The following is a 24,972-nucleotide window of genomic DNA, read 5'->3' as shown; positions in this document are numbered from 1 at the left end:
AAGGGCTCCTCCCTCTTGTCTAAAATCGTCACATCCACAACCAGGATGGCCACACCCGTAACTGCAAACTCAACGACTCATAGCAGATCTCCACAAACCAATTGGTGCCGTCACACATGCTCTGTCCATTAATATTATACAGTCTATGAATCGGACGCTGTGAATTGGAAGCTAACTTCAGCTTTAAGTTTCCTTTAAATTTCCCCTTAACTGCCGAATCGGAAGCCAACTTCAGCATCGTTAAAACTAGATGCGTTTTCAACTTAACATTAATGTGACAGCTACCGGTCCGTCGCTAACTTCAGTTATATATACTTCATATTTTCCTCATTAATGCTCGTCCACACCAAGAACAATAACTAACCATAACTAAACTTGATGACGTTTTTGTTTTTGTCAACATAATGAAGCTAGTAAATTTGGACCTAAGTCATGCAATTTAGTCAAAAGTAGTAGGCACTCACTTGTTCTCTCAGTCAGGTTTTATACAAACCAGCATTCAGCATCATAATTGTTAGTTGTAGTCTTTTCAATCATAACACGTTGTAATCCATTTGAACAGTTGATTTGACAGAAAGAAATAACAGATTTGCATGTTTTAAAACATTGACAATTAAAATAGTGATAAAAGTAGTGGTCTTTATTAGATAAATTATTAACCGTAATGGTCTTTATTTGATAAATTAGGCTAGCCAGCTTGGCACTGATAAAAAGTAATATGTCTCTTTAAGTATTATACAATTTATGATGAAATAAGTGGTTAGCAAAAGTAAGTGTTAATGTTTCTTCAGTGTTGAGCTAAGCATTAAAGACTGGTAATGCAAACCAAACAAACCTCACTCATTCATCATCATCATCAATCACACACAAGATGTACGATCAGGAACTGAGTAATTTCTAATCAAATCAGTAAAAAGCATCACATTTCCAAACAAGTATTTACAATAGCACCGAAAAAGATCTAATGTCGGAGAGTGAAGTCTTGCAGTTCATTTTCATCATTCTCTTCAGGTTCGTTGCTCCTTGTAACTGCAACTTTAGCAGCACACATTGCCTTTCTGGTGAAAGGGCGACACAGACCAGCCAGAGTCTGATGCAGCTGTGGTTTGCTGCTTGAAATGTTGCCCATACTTTGAGCAGAAGCGCCTTCTTGTTTCTTGATTGTTGTTGCATGACTCCTCCTGTGCAATTTACAGGATGCCACCAGAGGCTTTCCTATGTCCACCTGTTGGCTTTCTGTCTGGCGTAGCTTACTGTCCATGTGAGTATAGTGTAGATCCACCTTGATCACCAGCGATTCCTAACAAAGGGAAATGATGAACAAAATGTCCATTTATTGTACAGACTTTCTTGAAGACTTCATCTGGTTTTTTTTATTTATTTTTTTTAAACACTTCATAGGAACAGAATCAGGAGACAAATTATAACTGCATACCGTAAGCTTTTGAAGAGCACAAAGTCGCAGAGTACAGTCTGGGTTATCAGATGTCTTAAATAGTAGAGAGTCCATCTCCTCTGACCTGCCAGGGCCGGAAAATATGTCTTGTATTGGCTAAGGATTCAGAGCATAAAAAACATTTTGTCAGCATTATCACAATTTTAACCAACCATATCAAAAAGCATGTCCTGCATTTACACTGGTCTGGCACTGACTGATAGAAATGCAGAATGTGTCACACCCTGACACATTCAAAAATCAGCCACTAGGCGTCAGTATGGGCCAAGACTCTGCATTCAGAAGCATGCATGTGTTACACTAAGAGACTAGTACAGCAGATTACTATTCCTACTTCCTGCTTTGTCTTTGTCTGTGGCTACCGCAAGTCTATATATGGCCAGAACATCCTCAGACATGTGAAATGTGGGGGTAAATGGTCATCATTGAGAAATTCCTTCTGGCTCATGGAAACTATCAGCATTCTACAGTGAGCAACATGGAATTTATGATGTAGATACAAATTGCAGTTTTTAAACCAAATGTTGAGTTTGGTAACTCTTAAAAGAGAAAGTCAGACTTTAGTGAGTTGCCAAAAAAACGAAGCTATTGCTGACATTTCTGTATACTGTACATTTTCTTTTCACCTAGAGTGTGTTTTCTTTGTTAAAACTAAAACTGCCTTGGTTCAAGAATGTCACTTGGCTCCTATTATGAGTGAGATTAAAACTTAACAGGATCATTTTAAGTAAAGGTAAATATTTACAGGTATGCTACTCAGGGTGACAGTGCAGTCCTTGGTTCGGGGGCCTGTAGTCTTTACAGTGGCAAAAGCCACCAAGACATTAGAGAACAAAGCTGAGAAGCTGACTTCCACTTCTACTCCGCAAACAAACTTCAGCTGCTTCTTCCGTGGTAGCTCTGAAAGGCAATATGAAAAATTTATATATTTTTAAATGATAACAAATAACATTCTGCACATACATACTTTTGTATTATTATGGTATAAAATTACTGAGAGAGCAGCTGATTTTGCCGAATCCTCTGTTAACCACATTAAGGACTTTCAGCTTCTCTGTTAATTTAAGCCGCAGACTTTTATCTTTCCATCTAGTCTGAAGGAGAGTAGATTCTCAAAATAACTCATGTCTCCATTATCAAAGGGTTAAAGTAAGATTGAGGAAGTTAATTTATCAAAAGCCAATTCCCTTCCATGAAACAGGAAAATACTCAATGTAAAATGAGCCAGTTCCCTGTTTTGATTGATCAAAAACAATGCGTAGCAGTTCTTTACAACAGTGCTGAAAATATCACATTAAACCACAATGCTGGCACTTGGTTTGTCACATGCTGTCGTGTAGGAGGTGTGGGTAACAGTAAACAGAATAATCTCTTTCTCACACTCAAAATGTTAACAGATCAAGAAATGGAACCGGAATTCACCTGATGGAAAATAAACTATATTTGGAATGTGGATGTATTTCACATATACAGTACAGGCCAAAAGTTTGGACACACCTTCTCATTCAATGTGTTTCTTTATTTTCATGACTATTTACATTGGAGATTCTCACTGAAGGCATCAAAACTATGAATGAACACATATGGAATTATGTACTTAACAAAAAAGTGTGAAATAACTGAAAACATGTCTTATATTTTAGATTCTTCAAAGTAGCCACCCTTTGCTTTTTTTGATAACTCTGCAAACCCTTGGTGTTCTCTCAATGAGCTTCATGAGGTAGTAACCTGAAATGGTTTTCACTTCACAGGTGTGCTTTGTCAGGGTTAATTAGTGGAATTTTTTCCCTTATTAATAAAAAAGCAAAGGGTGGCTACTTTGAAAAATCTAAAATATAAGACATGTTTTCAGTTATTTCACACTTTTTTGTTAAGTACATAATTCCATATGTGTTCATTCATAGTTTTGATGCCTTCAGTGAGAATCTACAATGTAAATAGTCATGAAAATAAAAGGAAACGCATTTGAATGACAAGGTGTGTCCAAACTTTTGGCCTGTACTGTAGGTTCAGGGAAATGTTCCTTAACTCACCATTTGCTTGTCTCCAGCAGGCATCTCGCAGATGAAGCTCCCTTGTATGGCCAGTGGTCCGTACTGGGTCTGCAAGGGATCGAGGTTCTTTCAGGGTGTGTTTGATCTCCACTTGCTGCTTGCCTGTGACTAGAGGGTCTCGGCCTAGATCTGGTGTAGAGAAGAGGGAGAAAAATGCAGGTAAATATGATGCCTGTAAGATCTGGGAAAAAAAAAACTCTACAGCAACTTTACATACACATTTTTCCCATACTTTACTCAGTCCACTACTCCATTTTGACCAATACTGAGAAAATCAACACTTCATTAACTACTTAAACCTTAAATAACCTTAAATATTTATTTACCAACTACAACAGCCTGTGTCTATTACTCTTTGGCTCATGGGGCAGCCTGGAATTTTGCAATAGCAGGGAGAAAATGTTCATAGGATTTACATGGCTGACACTGAGGAACTAAGTTAGTTAATAGTCAAAGTAATTGACTGGACTAAATTAGTTTTGGGAAACCCCTGTTCACAAGATTTAATACATGCAAACATAGGAATCATGTAAAAAGGTTAATAGGGTGGGATGGCTAGCCAGTAGTGAAACTATGATAAAATAATTTAATATAGATTAATGCATGGCTTTTTTAGAAGATTTGGTGCCAGGATATTTGGGGCAAGCTGTCTTCGCTATAATGGATGAGCAACCAGCAGCTCATCACCAACAGCTCTTTTTCCATTCCTAAATAAGTCCCAGACAAGATGAGCAGATATCAAAAACAGAGGCTTGGGGATCTTTTAAGTTACTGCCCCATATTGTCGCTCTGGGATTTTAAATAAAAAAGTACAAACATAAAAGATGGTAAAACCTGTTGTGAAAATGCTATAATCATTGGTGTATGGGTTCATCTAAATGTGTCCACATGCACACACACAGACACACCGTGCTAAGTGCTGTCAGCAGGGCGTCCTGTGAACCCATGAGAGCAGTGGCAGGGGTGCGCAAACGGCAGAGCAGCTGTCTTGCACTCTGCAGCTCTCAGGTTTCTTGCTGTTCTCTTGCCAACAGTGTGAATTTCCAGAGAATGAGGTCACATGCTAATGGTACCTCGAAAAAAATTATTCTACCAGAGACCCATCAAACAGACAAACACATTCTCAAGACGGGTCAACTTGATAACTCCCGACCTTGGTCCATCACAACTATACTTACAACTCCTGAGTAAACAACACTAAAATGAATTGCCAACAATTATAAAACTTGTGTGTGATCCACCCAGCGCACCAAAGGACAACCTGTTCCCTTCAGATCTATTTACTCTCAATATTCCAGAACTGTGAATGGATAAAAGTTTAAAAATAAATAAATAAAAACTAATGATTGTAGTATCAGCCATACATTTGTTCACTTGTAACAACTGCTTCCTCTGTGGTGCACACCTCTACTTAACTACTTAAAACCACAGCATGATTGAAAAAACTACATCTATCCTTGTTACATCATCATTTTAGATTTATCATCAGGTTCTCAAAAACAAAAACCACAGCCTTGTTTGAAAAACTTACCCTCAGACACCTTTTCTAAAACATGTGTGACTTTCTCAGTCTGCAGGATGTGAGCATTCAAGTACTTAGTGAAGATTCCAGTACTTTTCCCCCCATCCTGGACCTCAAACGCCTCAGCATCTTCACATCTGCATTGGTTATAAAGGAAATGTTATTCAAACAGATAGCAAAAGATTTAGTGCTGCTTTTTAATCTACATAACATAACTTTCCAGTCCACAAAATGTTCATTGATTTGAAAAAATAGGTATTGGTTTCTGTAATTGTAATTAAATATCAAGAGAACTAATAAAAAGTACATACGTGGCATAACCATAAACAGTGTTCCCACTGGGTCCCAATGGCATGATGCCTGAAGGAATGCAATCCTGGTTGTACCTTTAGAAAGTAAAATACAGTTAAAGCAATCAAAATAAATCCTGATAACTTGCGTATTATGACCAAATCTACTCAAATGTACAGTAAATAATAGTTTGTTCATGTGTATGTTACAGTGTGTTGATCACAAGTTTAGAAAAATAAATGTAAAGAAATCTATGTGTCACTGTCTTCTGTTTGTGAATTAAAAATTAATTAGTGCACTTACCATTTTCTACAGGTATCCAACAGGATAACACTTAGTGCAGTCCGTCTTTCCTGCATGCTGAGCATGACCCTCTGCACACAGACACAGTTTTCAGGTCGATACGGTTGTGGAGCATCAACAGCTACCAAGTAATTCCTCCCAGCATGCTCATATCCATGACCCGCGTAATAAAAAAGGCCTGTCAAGAGTGATAAAATACACATGTAGTTACCACTTAAAATCATCACATTTTGCATCGAACATACACAATCCTGGGATAAATAATAGGCAATGTTTTGGAGCAGCTTAAAGAAAGGTTACACTGGGAAGCAAATAGACGCCTGATTTCTATACAGTATGATTATGATATGTTTCATAGGACATGCTTTCTCAATTTTCCATCTTTGTTTCGTTATTAGCAAGAGAGCAGAGAATAGTAACAGATAGCATCATTCTAATACAGCATGACACTTCTCTTATCATTGCTTTTATCTTTTATAATTTCATATTACAGCTCTATCATTACTGTTCTTGTGTATCTGTCTGCTGTTTAAATGACAGTAGTGGCCTAATTCCCCTGAACAATATGACTAGTTGTTGAAGCTGTATACTTTAGTTATTGATAGCTCAATGTTTTCATATACTAAAATGCCACGTTTCTTCTTTGTTTAGCACTGTTTAACTGATTATTAGAAGCAGAAAGACAGACTTTTAGTCAAAATTTGTTTGTCTGATTGTGAATGACCCTCTTCAAATATTTTATAAATCTTTCTCAGTGTTACAAGCATACAGGAAGTGTATATAAAGCTAAAAAAGGCCTACATTTATTTTTACCCCTCATCTGCCCCCTAACCATACACACGTGTAAAGCAATATACCACTACTGTAAACCACTCTGAGATTCGGGACCCATGACACGTGGACAACAGATAAGAGCAGAACAAGAAAGAGGAAGTTACAATGTTATATTTAAGATCCCACAAACATCTTGAAATGACAGCAACAGTTAAAATAATGTATCAACTGACAAATGTAGCTAATTTAGAAAGAAATATATAATCACCATAAACTCCTCTGTCAAGGAGCTGCATGAACTTGTCAATAGCGGCCAGCATCTCCTCCCTGGTGAGATCCAGCAGGGAAACCACTCTGAAGCCGAGCTGCTGCAGGAGGTTGGCCAGCTCGTGCACATCCATAATGGGGGCCATTAAGTCAGGGTGGTTGGAGTAATTCAGGTTGCCAATAAGTAGGGCAACTTTATCAGTGGCTAAAAAGTAGATTGAAGTAGAATTCTAATTATAGCAACACATGGAAATTATCAGTCATAACCGTGATTGTTTTCTACAGTAGTACACAAAAAATAGCGAGGGGTGACAGAGTTTCAATAAAACCATACCTGTGGGTACTGCAGGAGGAAGCTGAGCAGTTTGCACTGGAGGATATAAGAAAGAGAAGTACAAAATTATTATTTATTTAATCGAAAATCTGATCTTAAGTACTACGATTATGTCCAGAGGACACATACAGGACAGTACAATTGAACAATTGAACAACTATTTTTTTGTTAGCTACACTGTACAGTACATACCACAATATGAGTTACAAACAAGAGAAACTTTGCAAGAACTAGTTTCACTTTACATCACTTTCCTGTTGTGTTTCTAAGGCTCGGATCAAGTACAATTTGGAGTCTAACTTCCTTTTTAGTCTAGAAATGGGAAAGTACCTGCAGCATAATGGAAATAACTTCTAAGTGCTAAATCAGTGGAATGAAAGGAGTGTTAAAACATATTTTCTTTACAGCCCTTTCATTGGAAATAAAGGAAGTAAAGTCTGAAAAACAATGATAAAATTGGGAAAAGGAAACTTTAACCAAGTTGATAAAAGTAGTTTCAGTTATGACTTACCAATGTCAACATTGACTGGTTCAGTCCATGTCTCTTCTAGCACGTTAGATATGGAGCACAGGTATGATCCTCCATGTTCGACTGTTGCACGGTCAATCTGCAGATACCAAAGTAGATTAAATTCCTACCATTGTTTGTCTTTCTGGCTATTCCCCCACATGTAAGATTACTTATCAACAAATCAAAACTTTGGCAAAATATTAACCAAAGGCTGCATTAGTCAGAGCCAGTGAAATGGCACAGTGTAAACAATCACTGTCAGCAATGAGGTAAGTAAACGCTCCTTCCTTACCTGCAGCATGTCACTAATCTTGTCCAGCAGCGGCTGTCCATTTCTGTACCACTGATAGTTTGGAGCAGGGATGCCAAAGGCAGCGCAGCGGAGAGTGAGTTTTGACCCTTGTCGGACTGTTTGGGGTTTAGGGTTGACCGCGATGTGTGGCTCACCCTGCCAGTATACTGGCAGCCCTAATGAAATAAAAATAAAATAAAATAGATAGAGATTCTAAATCACAGCAATAAACTAGCAATATGAATCAAACTGACTTATTGCCAACTGACAGGCAGTGGCTATGTTGTAATTTGCAAAACAACCAAAAGTACACCACACTACTACAATATAAATCAACATGAGAATTTCACAATGCATACCTGATTTATCAATGTCCAACACCTTGACTTTCGCCCAGTCGCTGAACACGCAGTTACAAAAGTGATCATTCACACGGCACACATAGAGCTTAGTTTTTTTAGCTTTGATGGTCAAGTCTGCTTCAGTACCTCCAGACACCTTGAATACACAAACAAAATGTTAATTATAACTAATTACAGAAACAAAAGATTAAGATCAGTGCAAGACTGTGTCAAACATATTCTCGAAATGACGTTCAACTCGTTTCAGTTGTCATTTTACATAGCTAATTGATCCTTTATTTAAACTGGTGGTTTCAACGAGACTAAGGCAGCTGTGCACCAGAATAAACATGTACAGTACAAGCATAAACAAACACAGAAATTCACAGCAACAGGCAATTGTCACACACAGTAGACAATATTTCCACATTTCAGTAAAAAGTGCCATTCAAATGCTGTTTTAAAACCTTCAAAAGGAATGATATATTTTAATTTCAAAATTGTTAAGTAACTCATACACATAGACAGATGTAAAATCCACATACCTCCTTTTCATCAGTGAACCACTGGTAGTTGAGGATACCTGTGCCCTCAGCACGGACACTCAGGGTCACCTTATGGTCCACAGGTACACACACAGAAAAAGGATGGCGAACTATGAGAATTTCTGAAACAAATCAAGTGAGAATCTCAGTCATCTAAAATCTGTTGTCTCTATGTTTGAAAAGTCACAATATATGGTGTGGTGTGGTAAAGAGACACATACCTCCAATCATTATTTGACAGGGTTTGGTGCGGAATGCGGTCATCAGTGCATTTTCTTCTTCTTATAACAGACTGTAGGAAGTTGAGTTTAAAGTTACTGTTTTAATAACTACCTTATAGAAGGCTACCGCCCAAAATCGAAAAACTACAAAATGAATAATATAGGGAAACGGCTGTAAATGTAATTTCTAGCCTCAGCCCTACTTCTTATTTCCAGTGAAGTTTGCTTTAATTGTACACCGCAGGGAACAATAGGCCTATTCAGTTAAAAATGTCCCTAATGTAGACATGACAATTATCATAAACACGCATATGTAGTGTATAGCCTACCTGCCGTCAGCCTCGTACGCGTTGAGCAGCTGTCGGACCTCAGGCAGTGTATATTTTCCTCATTTCATTCTTCATAACTTAAATTATATCGACAACTTCCCTTTCCCGGAATGAGACAGCGTACACATACATTACCTGTAAGCCTATAATATGGGAGCATCTCGTAGAACAAAAATAGTCTCTAAGCTTTGGTAGGTCTACAAAGGAAAAATATCGAGTTTTAATTTGATTTCTTAATTATCAATACGCCTTCAATTGATAAGCATCCAAACAGATAAACCCTGCGCCGGTTAAGTCGATGTGAATCATGTAAGGGAGATGTGAGTGGAGCCACGTATCCAGACATTACGGTAACGAGTAATATGACCCCGTTTCAGGTTTTTTACAATCACAGACTGGGTTCAACGGGGTTAACCCCTAAAACTGACAAAAACTCAGTTTTCACTGAGATTGATAAATCACGGGCTATTGTAGATTTAGCCTGATTTGTGATTAAAAATAGATGAAATAAAAACACTGTCCCTGTATACTAAATATGAAATCTTGAATAGGCAAAAAAGCTTTTCTACCTCCACACCATACAGTTCTAATAATTCATGGCACATGATCTTACTGTAAATTCACATGTATTATGTGTAAAATATGGAGCACATTTTTAGATTGTCTCAGTGTAGAAGGGTAACACATCAATATATTTTAACATGTGTTGTCTTTAGACGTCTTGAAATATATTCTTTAAATCCTTTATAGGAGTTTATGATCCCTAATTGACTGATTGAATTTCACAATGCAGATATATACAGTAGGTAGGCTATATGGCCTTTTTACAAAAGGGTATTTGGTTTAAATAAAGATATTTGCCAGGTTTTTTACAGGTGTGTTTTGTTTATGTTTGTTTGTTTAAGCTACATTTTATTTTATTTAACCAGGAAAGCCTACAATATCTTTTTCAAGAGTGTCTTGGCCAAGATTGAACAGTAATGAAGAAAAACTAGTATTAGATAGACATGTGCTTATAAAATTATGAATACAATTTCTAATATAACTGTGTAAAAGATGTCATTCTAAAAACAAACTAAATATCACCGTCAACAACTCACGAACAGTGTAAAATCACAAAAATAAATAAGACCAATCAAAAACAATAACTAATGTATCATGATGAAATCAAAGTATATATTTTGTCAGCTGAGCCTGTTTTTGTCTAATTGATGTGAAACATGAGCAGCAAGTATGTATATGTTTTGACCATGTGTTGCAATACGAAGTGAGGGGGGCTGTCCTTTAGCAACTCTTATGCAAAGCATAGGACATAGACCATTGGTTGTCATCAGCTACAGACACAGACATGTTTTGCAAGTCCACATCCACTCCACTACAGTGTCTCACTATGTGGGACACCCTTTTTCCATCTTATTAACATGTATCAAAATAAAGCAGTGACATTTTACAGTATGACCATTAATTAAATTATTTTTAGTTATGTGATCTGGTTTGAATGGTTAGCTTTTACTTTAAATTTAGTTTAGTTTTGAGACTTCTTTCCTAAGTCTTGGAAAATCTGATGTGCTCTTGCACCTATTTGTAGGGGTGCTATAAATAGGACCCTGTTGGCAACACATGCGTGTCTATGATAGGCAGTTACAGAGATTTTCTTCACAGACTCTGGCTCGAAAGCAACACTGACAACATCTCAATGGTAAGTTGGAAAATATACCTGGTTTTAAGGTGACCAAGAAACACTTGAATTATATCACTAACATGTTTAAATAAATAACAAATTTTAGGTTTGCGTTTGACCACTAACAGCCCTTCCACGACCCGATAACTGATATCCTATTTATAACATGCTCCAATGCAAAGTACTTTGCTTGGTGAGAAAGAACAAACATTAAGTCTAAACTGTGTGTTTCTCTTTTATATGAGCAAATGACCCCTAAACTTTTTTTTTTCAACAGGTTCTGTTACCATTCTGAAGTGTTACTTATTTTCTTTTCTTCTCCAGGGGCTTTTACATGGATAACACCATTTAATTTGTGCCCTGGACTTTGACAAACTGTGGACGTGAACACGGAATAGTTTCATACTTCATTACCTTTGGATTTGACATTTGCTGCAAATTGCTTTAGTGGACGATGACTTCCAGAAGGCCAATGACTCGCTCTTACTCTGCTAATGGGAGGACAAGCAGCTTCAGTGAAGAGGAGGGCAGCTCTTCCAATGGCCGCACAGAAAGCCGCAATCCTTACCTCTCAAATGTTAGGCCTGAAAACAGGTAGACAGCCTCGTCTATAATCCATGTATAGAGGATGTTTCTTATGAAGCAGATTTGTGTTTAAAAAAAAACTGATTTATATTGCATGGTGATAAAGAAAAAGCATCATGGGTCAGGTAGATTAAGTAAAAAACAATCACATAACATAATCTTTCTATATTTAAATGTATTTAGATCCTGTAAATGATAAGTCAAATCGCAGATTTTTACCATATTGATTAGCACATCACATTGTGGGTCACAAATCACACATCAATTATGCATTTTTCTGTTTCCAATCTACAAACCATATGAACAAAAAATCTGCTCCTTTTGTCAAAGAGGAGGGCAGTTATTAAACTATTTGTAGGTGGGTTATACGTACACAGCACGGAATCATTGACATCCCTTTATCTGCCTCTCCTCTGAATAGCTATTCAAGGTATTCTCACTACAGGCCAACGAGGTAATCCACACTTTTCAAACATTCCTCCCAACTAACATCTTAACCACAAAAACTGGTTTATACCAAGAATGAAACCTACACGTTTGAACTGTAAGTGTCCGGTTTTGTCAAGTGTTGCTTTTAGTTTTTAGTGATGAACATCGTTTTTCGTGTTGGATTGACAATTTTGTTTTGCTTGACATCTCACAAGTCTCTCTGTCACTCTTTCACACTCTCGTCACTCCTTTCGTCACTACCAGACATTCCCATTAACATCTTTCCTTATTAAGCAAGTTGTTGGATTGAACTGCACAGAGGTGAAGACATCACTGGAATGATACTTGTGTCTACGATTTGAAAACAAGAAATTGACACTCTAATGCATAGTGTTTGCTTTCAGGAGCACATTGTGCAGCGTCATGGCTCAGCTGACTGAGGATACACAGCCGTCCTTTGAGACCACCTTGAAATCAAAGGCAGTGTCGGAAAACTGTAATGTGAAGTTCAACTGTGTGGTGTCAGGTAGGTCTGTCAATTTGCTTGCCTCAGCTTGTTGTTTTTTGGAGTAACTGAGACTTTTCAGATTGTGTGTGATGAAGAGACAGGATGTGACTAATCTGAAAACAATGATTTCACTTTGAAATCACCAAATTAAAAGCTTCATTCTTCCAGAACTGCTCCTTAGACACAATCGACCATGTAATATTCAAGATGACTTTTCAGGATGTTGTGTTTCTAACTGCAGGCAGATTGGATGGGTGGGACCATCCAACAGTTGCAGCTGTTCCAGCAGCTGACACATCACAAACATGATGCAACAGCCTCAAAACACATTCATGCCAAAGCTTCTTACACTGCATTTTGTTTACTGTATAATTTCTCATATAAAATGATATTTAGTGCAAACTAAAGACTTAAGTCTTTTCAAATATTCATAGATAGTACTTTGTGACACTAGAGGTGTAATGTTTGTAACCCAGAGGCAATCCATTCATTAAAATCTATCCATGTCTTTAGGTTACCCAGCTCCAGAACTTAAATGGTATAAAGATGATATGGAAATGGACCGGTATTGTGGACTTCCAAAATATGAAATTCATCGTAATGGAAAAACCCACACCCTCCATATTTACAAGTATGTAACACAACCTTGCACGAATAGTAATCTAGTACATCAAATTATTAGAAATGCAGCTTTTTGTTTTATGTTTGGAATTGTAACACAGTCAGTGTACCTATAATATGATTTAAATTGGTGTTTCTGTTTTCAGCTGCACATTGGATGATGCAGCCATCTATCAGGTCTCAGCCAGCAATAGCAAAGGAATTGTCTCCTGTTCGGGAGTTTTGGAGGTTGGCACCATGAACGAGTTCAAGATCCACCAGAGGTTCTTTGCCAAGCTGAAGCAGAAAGCAGACAAGAAGAAGAAAGATCAGGAGGAGCAGACCAAGAAGGTGGATAAAGAAAACATTCAGAAAGAGAAACCGCAGTGTAGCCCAGAACGTCCTCAAAGGAAGCGGCACATCCCACCACCAGAGGAGAGGCCAGCGGTCAAGGAACCGGAGGCTGTGGAACTACTGGGAGCTGCTGCAGTACCTAATGGTATTAGCGCTGAAGTCAAGGAAACAGCCCCTATGACATCCAAAGACCTGGAGAAGGAGATATCGCCAGTTGAGGAAACCATGGCCAAAAAGAAAATAAAGATCTTAAATTGTGTAGATTCTGGGGGTAGCAGCAACGACAGCAGCAGTGGCAGAAGCCATATGATGGGAAATGGAGGGGAAAACTGTTATGATGGAGGAATTGGTCTGGCACAATTTCTGGCAGAGACTCTCCAGTCCCAGGCTGCTGAGGAGAAACAGAACTCATCTCGAGGGGAGAAACCTAAAGAGATGGATATACCTATTGTAAGTGCCAGCAGAGAGAAAGAGAGAGAGCAAGAGGGGATGCAAGACGTGAAGGAAGAACAAGAAAAAGCACTTGAGGGAGAGTATGAGAGAGAGAAAAGGAGAGAAGAAGAATTGGCCATAGAGAGGGAGAAAGAAAGGGAAAGGCAGATGGAGAGAGATACAGTACCCTACACAAAACATGGTTCCGGAGTCAAACATCACAGCAAGGCTCATAAGGATCACGACCACCACAACATCCAGGCTTCCATCTCCTCTGTGCTCCACACAGTCAAAGACTTCTTCTTTGGTAAGAGCAGGAAGGACTCTCATGATCACATTGAGAACAAGGAGAGAGAGTTTGACCACTCGCCTGCCTCAACGCCGCCATCATTTCGGCTGCAACCAGAGCATAATCAAGTGTGCAAGCCTCTAACGGAGGACATTGTGCCTATGGAAATAGATACACAGAAGGAGCCTTCAGAAACTATTGCTACAGAACAACAGTCAGTGTCACTGAAGCCACATGAATATAAGCATGAAGACAGACACACAGACCTGCCACCAGCTAATAAATTGCCACCTGAGAGCATAGAGGAGTCCACAGGTCAGAGTGTCAAGGCAGCCGATGCTGTGGAGAAAATAGAGGTGTCTGTGGGGCCAGAGAGCAACGGTCCAGGTGAAGAAATGTCATTGTCTGGGCTTCAAGTTCTCACTGAGGTACGTACAATGGTCTTGAAGGGCAGCTGACTGCCACTTGAGAGTTAAATATAGGCTGCGTTTGTTTGAAAAGATAATACAGCTACTTCAGGGTCAAAGCCTGAACTATGTCAACTATGACACAGTTTAGGATGTGAGCTGCTGCTGGTTGCAAATGTGGTAGATAAGAAGCATACGACTCATAGTTAGATGTTATATTCATTGAACAGTGTGGGTCAGTCGGACTATACAACCGCTTTAAAGCATACAGATTAATATCAGTGGTCAGCAACTGAAGGAGTGAGTCAGCCTGGCCATGTGAGGCTGTGGTTATACTGCATCTCTTTACTGTGTAACACTCAAGAGCGACAAGCCAAACAAGACAGTGTTGGAGAAATAGGGAACTGAGCAACTTGCACTAAATATGTGTGGGGCTCTACACTGCTCGGATCTCAGATGTTGGCTGTGATGAGTGGGACACAGTCTTGTATAAAGTACTTGAAGTCAATACTTGAGTTAAAGTACAAGTATCTTACCAGAAAATGACTTTGGTAGAAGTTAAAGTCACCTTTAGAATATTACTTGAGTAAAAGTCTTAAAGTATGGGATATTTACTGTACTTGAGTATCAAAAGTAATTTTCTTGTATTAAATGTACTTAACTATTAGAAGTAAAAGTAAAAGTAAAGAAAAACTTTGATAATGAACTTTATTGTGGCTTCCTCATAGCAAAGCATAATATTCAGGCTTTCCACACCTTCTTAAACATCAAATTCAAAGTCTGACATCAACAAAGAGAAAAACAGAAACAGAATTTTAAGTTTTTGTTCACTCCAACGTATACTGTACAAAAACATTTCTTGTAAGTAACGAGTAACAAAGATGCTGAGGGGAGTAAAAATATACATTTTATTTAGGAAAAGTAGTGGAGTAAAAGTGAAAGTTTTCAATAATATAAATAACGACGTAAAGTACAGATACGTGAAAATTCTACTCAAGTACAGTAACTAAGTATTTGTACTTTGTTACATTACAACACTGGTGGGACACCAGTGCGTCAGAGATCATGATGAAACCTGAATGTCAGAAGTGGTTCTCACATTACAAACAGGGCTTTGCATGAGAGGAGGCCGTGTGGTCTTGATGAGCACGAGTAGAGCGGCAGGTCTCGGCATGAAAGGAGGGCCTCGTCACATTGGACACATTCCTCCCTGCTCTTAAAATAAACATCTTCCTCATCTAGAGAACAGGGAGGTAGGCAGTACTTCTGTCATCTCAGTGTTCCGCTTGGTAAATTGTTTCATGTCTGTCATGTGTGGGGAATCAGGACAATCATACTATGATTAATGTCCTGTATACGCCCTTACAGTGAGGAAGCTGATAGTGGCAGCGATTTATCGTTTTTTGCTATATTCCGGGTTGGACTGCTTTAGTTCAGTTTCATGTGACTGTGAGGCTCTTGGCCATTTTATATGGATTTGTTTCATGACTTTCTTTGACGTGATGAGGCTCTTTTTTTATGTTGCAAATACATGGCCATGTGTTTCCATCTAAAGCCATGCCCATGTATTCTTCTCAAATATTAAACAAAGAGAGAATTTAAATTCTCAGATTTGACCTCAACCTCTTTTTTAAATAAGATTATTTTGTCTCTGTTGATGCCAGAGTGAAAATCAGTGGCCATATTAAATTGAAACCCACTAAAGTAATGGTCAAACTGTACAAGCATGCACTTATTTTCAAAAAATCTAAATATCAAAATCACTCTAACGTTTAGTTATTAGAATGTGATTCCTCATTCTGCATGCTTAAGGAGGAAGTTGGGAAGAATTTGTTGAAAGTTCTGAAAGTTTATTTTAAGCCACCAAAACCAACATTTCTTTGAAAGTTAAATATTTGTATGCAAATGTATTCTGAGTTTGTGAATTGCTTTGTTTCGTGAATTCTGCTTGAATTGCACAAACACTATTATATTCACCTATAGTTTCCTTGTGCACAGTCACATGTTGAAAATGAAACTGAAGTCTATGTTTAAACATTATCCACCTGCAGAGAGATTGTTTGTCCGTAATGTGGAACTACAACTGTACCTTTGCTATGGTGGTGGTTTAATGGGAGGCCTCGTGGATAAGTGGTTGGAGGAAGTCAAACGATGTATCTGAACAGTATTTTCTCACAAGGCTGTGGCATCTATTTACACATCAAGGTGTAGTGATGACCACAGCTTCATTTTTAGACTGAATGTGACACCAGTTCTCTTCCATCGAAAGCAGCAACTTCTTTTTTTCTTAGTAGTCACTGCTGGCCAAACGTGTTGTCACGAGTCATCGTGTGGCTTTGTTACTCTTCTGCATTCATTTTAAGGACGTGGACAGTAAAAACATGGGACAGTGAGGGGAAAACCCAAAAAACACTTCTATATGTAGCTTGAAACTTTACCTATACATCTTCTTTTTGGTACTTTGCACTCTCAAATTTAAGCTATTTGTTTTGTTTTTGTTCTTTCTTCACCAGCTTGATGATGACAACATAATTATGCAAATCATGTTATGACTAGTCTTTTGTTGAGAGACAAGCAATCATTCATTTACTGTCCAGCAAGTTCTCTGTGTAAACAGCACATGTCAATCATGTGGGAATTCCCCTGTCTGTGTTTTAACATAAGAGGCAAAGTACACAAGCACTTTGAAACTTTAATTGCTTAAATCATAGACCTAAACGTATAAAATGTATTCATGGCTTAATGCAGACAATTTTGTTCAAAAATCAAAAAAAATAATTGGACCCTTGCACGTGTAAACCATAGACTATAAAGACGTGTAAACACTTGGTTCCAGCTACCTTGCACATGATAAAAAAAACAAAACAAGAATAACCTGATGTACTGTAGTTGTACCACAGTGCTCTTCTACTCTGTCGGGAAATAACACTGCATTCCAATATAATGTTTGTCAGAATCTGTCACTGTTCATGATTCTGTTAATTTATGGAAGAAAAACATGTCTCAGTCTAAAAGCGTTGCTGTGTCAAAGGTCACTACAGTAAGTTTGCTTCAACGAGCTTCTAACTCCTCAACATGACACTAAGTGTTTTTTTTTCTAGTACGTTGTGAGGCCTTTTTGCCACTAACAAATCAGCCTCTTAAAATATATATTTTTTTTTGCATAAGAAGTTAAACCAGCAGTGTAAGGCATGTGTGGAACAACACATGCCTTACACTGCATTAACCTTAATGGAGTTCCTTATGGAAGACAAACACTGCTGCAAATGCACTGAAGTACTAAAATGCTTTATTTGTTTACTTTCTATCAGGCTGAAGAGGAAGACTCTCAGATAGCAGCAGTTATCAAAGAGGTTCCAATAAACCAGCAAGATTGCCTCATAGTTTCACCACAGTCTAATTACCAGGCTGCAAGAGATGAATCTTTACTCAGGGAAGAAATATCTGTCCTGCTACACACCCACGGCCCTTATGAAGAGGAATTTTCCCCCGCAGCCACCCTCACTTGTTTGGAAGAATGCTGGACTTCCCCTCACAATCTTATCTTAGCGTCAAACAGCCACAGCCTTGGAGAAGCACCCACTGAAACTTTACGAGAAGAGAAGATGAGTGTTGATAGGATGGGCAAAGAGGAGGGCCATTCTTCCAATAAGATATGTGAGAAAGCTGAAGTGAAATCAAAGAAACAGCCGTGCTCAGATATAAACAGATCTGAGAATATTGAATTAACAACATGTTCACTGGAAGAAAGAATAGAGCCATGTCAATCTAAAACGCCAGATCAGGTGCTTTTGCTTCTGCCTGCTGTGGCAACATACAGTGTAGAGAGAGATCATGTAAATGAACATACTGAATGTACTTCACTGATTCAGGAAATGAATGTAGGATGTCCGCCCACTGCAGTGGCGGAGAGTTTAGAGAAGGGTGACCTAAAAATACAGCAAGAATGCACTCCTTCTATAGTAGAGGAAAGCCGTGAACTCCACAATGTTAGTTCAAACACAGGTTTTAGAAGCGGTGAAGAGGAAAGCAAATTGAAAGAGGTATTGATTTCTGCTTTAGATTTAGAAGTTAACCCTTGTAACAATCTAAAAACACAGGTGATTTTAGAAGGTGAGAGCACTGAAGTAAAAAACGAGAGTTTACAGTTTGAGGTGGAGACAGAAAACAGAAATCCAGTAAAAGTAGAGGAGTTAGATGAATCGAAGAGCCTCTCAGTAACACAAAACAAGAAAGGTAATGCCTATGTTTTGGAGGAACACAGTAATGTTGCACATCAAGACAACAGTGAGAGACAGCAGGGTTGGCCCTCTGTGAATATCCCACAAATCCAAATATCTAAAATTGAAGACACCCCAGATATTAAACCAACTGTTGCAGGTGTAAACCCAAATGAACATTTTATAATCCCAAAAATTGAAATAATGGAGCCTGAGTTCAAAGAGTGCACTCTCCCTCTAACTATTTTGGCACTAAACAAGCAAGAATCAGGGCCTGCTACTTTGCAACAACATGATGCAACTCATGTGTCTGAGGTAATAATCCAAGACCAGGGTGTGGCTGATTCTCCAGGCTTGCAGAATGATAACAACCTCTTACTTACAGAGAAAGTAAAGGAAGTTACACAATTAGATGACGAGACAAAAATGATCAAGCGGGAGCCGCCACGCATGAAAAGCAGTGAACAGCTCCCTCAGATGGACTATGCATCAATTCCTGTTATAAATGTTTCATGCACTGATGACAAGGAGGATGATGCATTCGTAAACACCCATATTTCAGATACACAGCAGCCTTCTGAAATTCCATCGGTGCCTTTGTTTGTGGTGCCACCAATCTCTGTCACTTGTCATGAAAGTGATTCTGTACTCAGTCTGCCCACTCAAAGTGAGTTGACAGAAACTGAAACTTCAGCTGTCGCACAGAGAGGAACAAAGCATGATGCGGACAACACTATGTCTGGAGAAACTCAAAGTACAAAACAGAACCTAGAAGAAATGGCAGAAAATAGTATAAAAGATAAAACTCCTGCTTTGCTATTTGAAGCTCTAATAACAAAGGTTGGTGACAATGTGCCATCATTAAGTAAAACAACAGATGACAACATTGTCCCTGAAGTCTTGAAGACAAAATCCCTTAAAGAGGCCAAGATAGAGAATTCTGTGTCTGTTGAGGACCTCCAAAGAAACAGATCATCTGTTGAGAGACTCTGCGCTAAACCCCCGGCCCATCCATCACTGAGTCCAGCCAGTCTCCGCAAATTCATGTCCAAAGCTGCTGCAGACTCAGACGTAGGCCTAATCGCTGTGGGTGACCGTCAGAATGAAAAAGCAGACGAAACTCTGAGTGGAAACTCAACACCAACGTCATCCCTCTCCTGTGAGAGCAGTCCCCGTCTGAAGCGCAGAGACAGTCTGTCGCTGATACGCTCTGCCACACCTGAGGAGTTGGCCTCCGGAGCTCGTCGCAAAATCTTCATCCCAAAAACAAAAGAAGATGGAGAGGGAGCAGTGGTTGGTGCGCTAGATACTCAAGGCAAGAAGGAGACCCCCTACATGTCACCCAGCCAGGCTCGCAGAGCAGCATTACTACAAGCCCCCACGGGACAAAATACCCCACCAATGGAGAGGCGCTCTCCGCTCTTAAGCCGCAGAAAGGCCCCCTTGGAGGTTCCAAAAGTTGCAGAGGAGACTCCCACAGAAGAGCCAGTCAGCACCAAACAAGAGGAGAAACCAGCTGAAAAGGAGCTAAACCCTTTGAAAGGTAAATATTAGAAAGATATAAAGATTATGTTGTGGGAACAAGTTCTGCATGTTTTCCAATAAGAGCAGTGTCAACTTGTTTGCACAATTTGATAGTTACAAAATAACTTACAGTATTTATCATTTTGCTTACCTTAATTAATATAAACCGGAACATGTACTGTATGTACAATATGTCGAAATACTCAGGCTCTGGAGAATCACAAGTGATAAGGTGTTATATGGCAGTGTAACATGTTTGACTTTTTCCTGTAGTTTTCCCCAAAACTAAAGAAGATGGAGAGGGAGCAGTGGTTGGTGCACTAGATACTCAAGGCAAGAAGGAGACCCCCTACATGTCACCCAGTCAGGCTCGCAGAGCAGCATTACTACAAGCCCCCACGGGACAAAATACCCCACCAATGGAGAGGCGCTCTCCGCTGCTAAGCCGCAGAAAGGCCACCTTGGAGGTTCCAAAAGTCGCAGAGGAGACTCCCACAGAAGCGCCATTGAGCACCAAACAAGAGGAGAAACCAGCTGAAAAGAAGCTAGACCCTTTGAAAGGTAAAGAATAGAAATATATGTTTGATAAATAAATGCATGTTTTCCAATAAGAGCAGTGTCAACTTGTTTGCACAATTTGAGATTTACAAAATAACTTACAGTATTTATAATTTGACTTACCTTAATTAATATAAACCATAACATGTATGTACAATATGGCTAAATACTCAGGCTCTGGAGAATCATAAGTGATAAGCTGTTAAATGGCAGTGTAACATGTTTGACTTTTTCGTGTAGTTTTCACAAAATATCAGAATACCATAATTACAAATGGTTCTGTGAAATACTTAGTTTGTCAACACATGAGTATGATTAGTACACCAGTGCCTGAGGAAGTGGAAACATTAGAAAGTCTCTCCACTCTCTAGTACAGTATATATTTACCTTGGGCCCCTTGTTTGGCACCCCCACCCCCATCACATGCACCACCAGCTCCACAGGTCATCCGTAAGATCAGGGGAGAGCCGTTCCCGGATGCCTCCGGACACCTGAAGCTGTGGTGCCAGTTTTTCAACGTGCTCAGTGACTCCACTATTAAGTGGTACAGAGATGAGGAGGAAATTCTAGAGGTGAAGAGAAGGTAAATCCCCTTCTTGTCTTACAACGTCAACACTACTCTAACTACCTGTATCACAAATCAACAGCTTTGTCACATCGTGGTGTTCAACTTGTTGTATTACTTGTCACCTTTTTCCCCCGCTGCTATTGTTTTGAGGATTTCCAGTCGACATGACTGGTAAAAATGGACAGGTTCCAAATGTGAAACAATAATGCTACAAGGATGAACAGGATTTATTTGGGCCTCAGAGTGCATCCCATGGCCTTCTGTCATTCTCATATTCTCACTGCAGAGACGTCCAGCTCATGTGACTGTGAGCCCCACAGCTGTGACACAGAGAGGTGAATCTCTGGCTAGACACAGAAACTGTAACCTGACACATTATTTTTCCCATCTCCAGGGGGCATTAAAAGTCTATATATGTGCCATTGGCTGCTGTGTCAGCATAATGCTGCCACACAGCGTGGCCATCTGTCTTACAGTGACACCATGTGGGTTGTTGTTGAATCTTTGACGTTAGGTACAACTCAACTTGATTGTGTTCAATGATTTTGTGTTTTTCCATTTTCTTTCCCTCAAGTGGAGGAGATGAAAGCCAAGTAGCACTGGCTGTGGTTCTAGCATCCAGCTTTGACTGTGGAGTATATGGCTGTACGATCAATAATGAATATGGGACTGACACCACTGACTTCCTGCTCAGCGTAGACGGTAAGCTACAGTATGCCTGGAAAAATCACGTGTGAACTCTAAACTTTTTTTATATATAAATAACAATCTTATGAGATCTTTCTGTTTTCTATTTTACAGTTTTGTCTGAGATACTACTAAAAGATGATTTGGAAGGTACATTTTTCAATTAGCTATGTAACTTATCAGCCTTTTTTATGATAGATTTTCTGTAAATTATTGCTCATTGTAAATATGTGTTTCTGTTTTTCTTTAGTTGGAGAGGAGATCGAGATGACCCCGCTGCTGTTCAGTAAAGGCCTGGCCGACTGTGGCAGCTGGGGTGAAAAGTACTTTGGCCGCATCATGACCGAGACGGTGCACCTCGGGGAGGGCTGCGCTCACAAAGCCAGCAGAGTGAAGGTCATTTACGGCCTGGATCCCGTCTTTGAGTCTGGAAGCGCCTGCATCATCAAAGTTCAAAGCCCCATCCCCTACGGGACCACACAGGAGAGCAACCTCACAGAGAGAAATCTACAGATAACTAAGCAAGTGAGTGGTAGATTTATTGTCTACGAATCTTTGGTAAATTGCTCCCAATAAATCCCTAGTTATTACAATTTCAGTATTGATCTGCTTTATTAAATTATTTGTGTTGCCAGGAATGCAAAGTCCAAAACATGATTCGAGAATACTGTAAAATCTTTTCGGCTGAAGGAAGAGTTATTGAGAGCTTTGGCTTTTCACTAGAGTAAGTATCATGCTTATTATACAGTATCTGATAATTGATTTCTTTTAAAATGTACAATCCTGCTTTTGATCAACCGACTAATGGTTTGTGTTGCCCACAGAGTGATACCTCAGTATCTGATTTACCGGCCGGCAAACTCTGTGCCATATGCTACAGTGGAGGCTGATCTTAAGGGTGTCTTCTTTAAGTACTGTATGATGGATCCTAAAGGCAGGCTGATTACACGAACCATGTCGGAGGTGGAGCAGAAATGCAGCACCTTCCAGCATTGGATCCATCAGTGGACGCATGGCAATTTGCTGGTCACTCGGCTGGAGGGTAAGACACACATACAAGTTTATAAGGAGTGCAATCATTCATCTATTTGTAGGAACGATAAAACTAATAATCTGCTGTGATTTATTTTTGCAGGTGTTGAAACAAAGATTACAAATGTTAGAGTTGTGACCAAGTCAAAAGGGTTTGTATCTAAACCAGGACATGCACATGTTATTGTTGTTGTTGTTTTCTATCAGAATAGCTGGAATAAAAATGTGTTCCCTGTATTCCAGATACCAAGGACTAACAGAACATGGCTCTCCTGAAGTGTTTGAACCGTTTCTGACACACCATCAGTGCAACTACTACTGTGGACTTCTTGGCCTGCGCTCACTTAAGACTATGGATAGTCTGCAGCAACCAACCAAGATGAAGGGCTCCAAGAGCCCCCTGCTCAACCGCAAATTGGGCTCTAACAGCCCACAGCTGCAGCGGAAAGGACACAGCCCTCAGATGTCTAGAAAGGCTTCTTCTAGCCCAAAGGTGACTAGAAAAGTTCAGGAGACAGAGGACAATAAATCAGGTGCCAAACCCAACCCTGCAGAAATTGTTGATGTTCTTGAAATGAGGTAGGAAGAAGCACCTCAACTGTGCCAAGCAAAATTGTATTGCTTTTAATGGTTTAGTATTACCTGTTTCTTTCCAGTTACCAAAACCAGCAAGGACTTGAAGAGCGAGATAATAAGAAAAGGAATAGTTTGTTGACCTGACTTGTCATAAAGAATTACTGTGAACTTCTCAGTCGCCATTACAATTACAGTAGGAGACATCCGTCCTCTCCAACCTGGCCTGGGAACGCCTCGGGATCCCCCAGTCGGAGCTGGTTAATGTTGCTCGGGAAAGGGAAGTTTGGGGTCCCCTGCTGGAGCTGCTCCCCCCGCGACCCGACACCGGATAAGCGGACGAAGATGGATGGATGGATGGAGATGGATGGACATCCGTCCTCCAGCTACTGTACTTGAAAGGCTTATATTAAATGCCAAACAGCAAAGCATGTGTTTTTAACTTTAACAGTGTGAAAAGTAAAACTGGGTCACAGAGTTGACATAACATTATTAAATAGTTTGAAACACTTGCCTCAGAGTCTTACAGTATCAGCTCTATGAGTGGACAAACAACTCTAAGAGCAATTGTGCTCGAAACATCACCTATAGGTGCAATAAATAAGTGGATATTGGAGCACTGCAGTGTGCAAGTTATTTATTTCTCTACTACTGGAGAAACAACTTTCTAAGCAATACCTGTCAACTCAAAATCATCATCATTGAAAAATCAACTGTATTTCACACTGTGAAATATGCAATGACGTTTTGCTCTTTCCTTTAAATGAAACCTTTTCATGGTTTGATTTCAAGAGTTATGGAGAATAAAACCAGCCACAGAGGGGGTTGAGGAAATGTGTCTATATTAAACACTGCATGTTCATCTGTGATGTACAGTATGTGCGTAGGACATCATTTTAGAGACGTTATGTATGGCTTGCATTAGAAATGCAGCATTACAGGAATTACAGAACCATTTTTAGTTTGTGTGTTTTTGGTTACTAGTTTTTGAGTACTTTGTATCTGTTGTGTCTGTAATCAGTGACCTCTCCTAGTATTTCAGAATTATGCTGGTGAATGCAAAGCAATGCGCAGTAAGGGGCTTACCAGTCTTTAACTATGGTATGCTCATGCTCATTGACATGCAAACACACGGGCGATGAGGAAAGCTGATGAATGAGTACCACACCGTAATTTGGATCTGACCTATGGACTCTGGGTCGAATAAAAGCACACTGAACAAAATAACCAAAAGAGCAGACTCAGGACTTTCAGAAGCCTATTGATCACTAAGTAAGGCTGCGTG

At 39.4% G+C, this 24,972-nt stretch overlaps 2 protein-coding genes across 2 annotated transcripts; one reads left to right on the top strand and one right to left on the bottom strand.

Annotated features, from left to right (window-relative positions):
- Positions 1–464: 464 nt before the first annotated feature.
- On the bottom strand, positions 465–9,343 carry malt3 (MALT paracaspase 3). Its single transcript, XM_028585346.1, has 15 exons — positions 9,241–9,343; positions 8,912–8,982; positions 8,691–8,812; positions 8,164–8,302; positions 7,805–7,980; positions 7,513–7,609; positions 7,002–7,037; positions 6,669–6,872; positions 5,627–5,804; positions 5,344–5,418; positions 5,042–5,169; positions 3,490–3,639; positions 2,202–2,356; positions 1,436–1,552; positions 465–1,300 (listed from the first exon to the last, which is right to left on the bottom strand). Exons 2-15 carry the CDS (start codon positions 8,952–8,954, stop codon positions 962–964), a joined length of 1,959 nt encoding a protein of 652 aa, XP_028441147.1. The 5' UTR covers positions 8,955–8,982; positions 9,241–9,343; the 3' UTR covers positions 465–961.
- A 1,508-nt stretch (positions 9,344–10,851) lies between these two features.
- alpk3a (alpha-kinase 3a) lies at positions 10,852–23,891 on the top strand. Its single transcript, XM_028585525.1, has 15 exons — positions 10,852–10,939; positions 11,246–11,515; positions 12,340–12,461; positions 12,957–13,074; positions 13,211–14,546; positions 17,837–20,288; positions 20,543–20,830; positions 21,263–21,410; positions 21,970–22,097; positions 22,197–22,232; positions 22,333–22,607; positions 22,718–22,806; positions 22,907–23,124; positions 23,218–23,266; positions 23,358–23,891. The coding sequence occupies exons 2-15, from the start codon at positions 11,376–11,378 to the stop codon at positions 23,695–23,697; spliced, it is 5,739 nt and encodes a 1,912-aa protein (XP_028441326.1). The 5' UTR covers positions 10,852–10,939; positions 11,246–11,375; the 3' UTR covers positions 23,698–23,891.
- Positions 23,892–24,972: the final 1,081 nt, after the last annotated feature.

The sequence above is a fragment of the Perca flavescens genome, chromosome 8 (assembly GCF_004354835.1).
Source record: "Perca flavescens isolate YP-PL-M2 chromosome 8, PFLA_1.0, whole genome shotgun sequence".
NCBI classification, from domain to species: Eukaryota; Metazoa; Chordata; class Actinopteri; order Perciformes; family Percidae; genus Perca; species Perca flavescens.
Note: the sequence above shows the minus strand (reverse complement) of the source record. Positions and strands in the feature narration are given on the sequence as shown.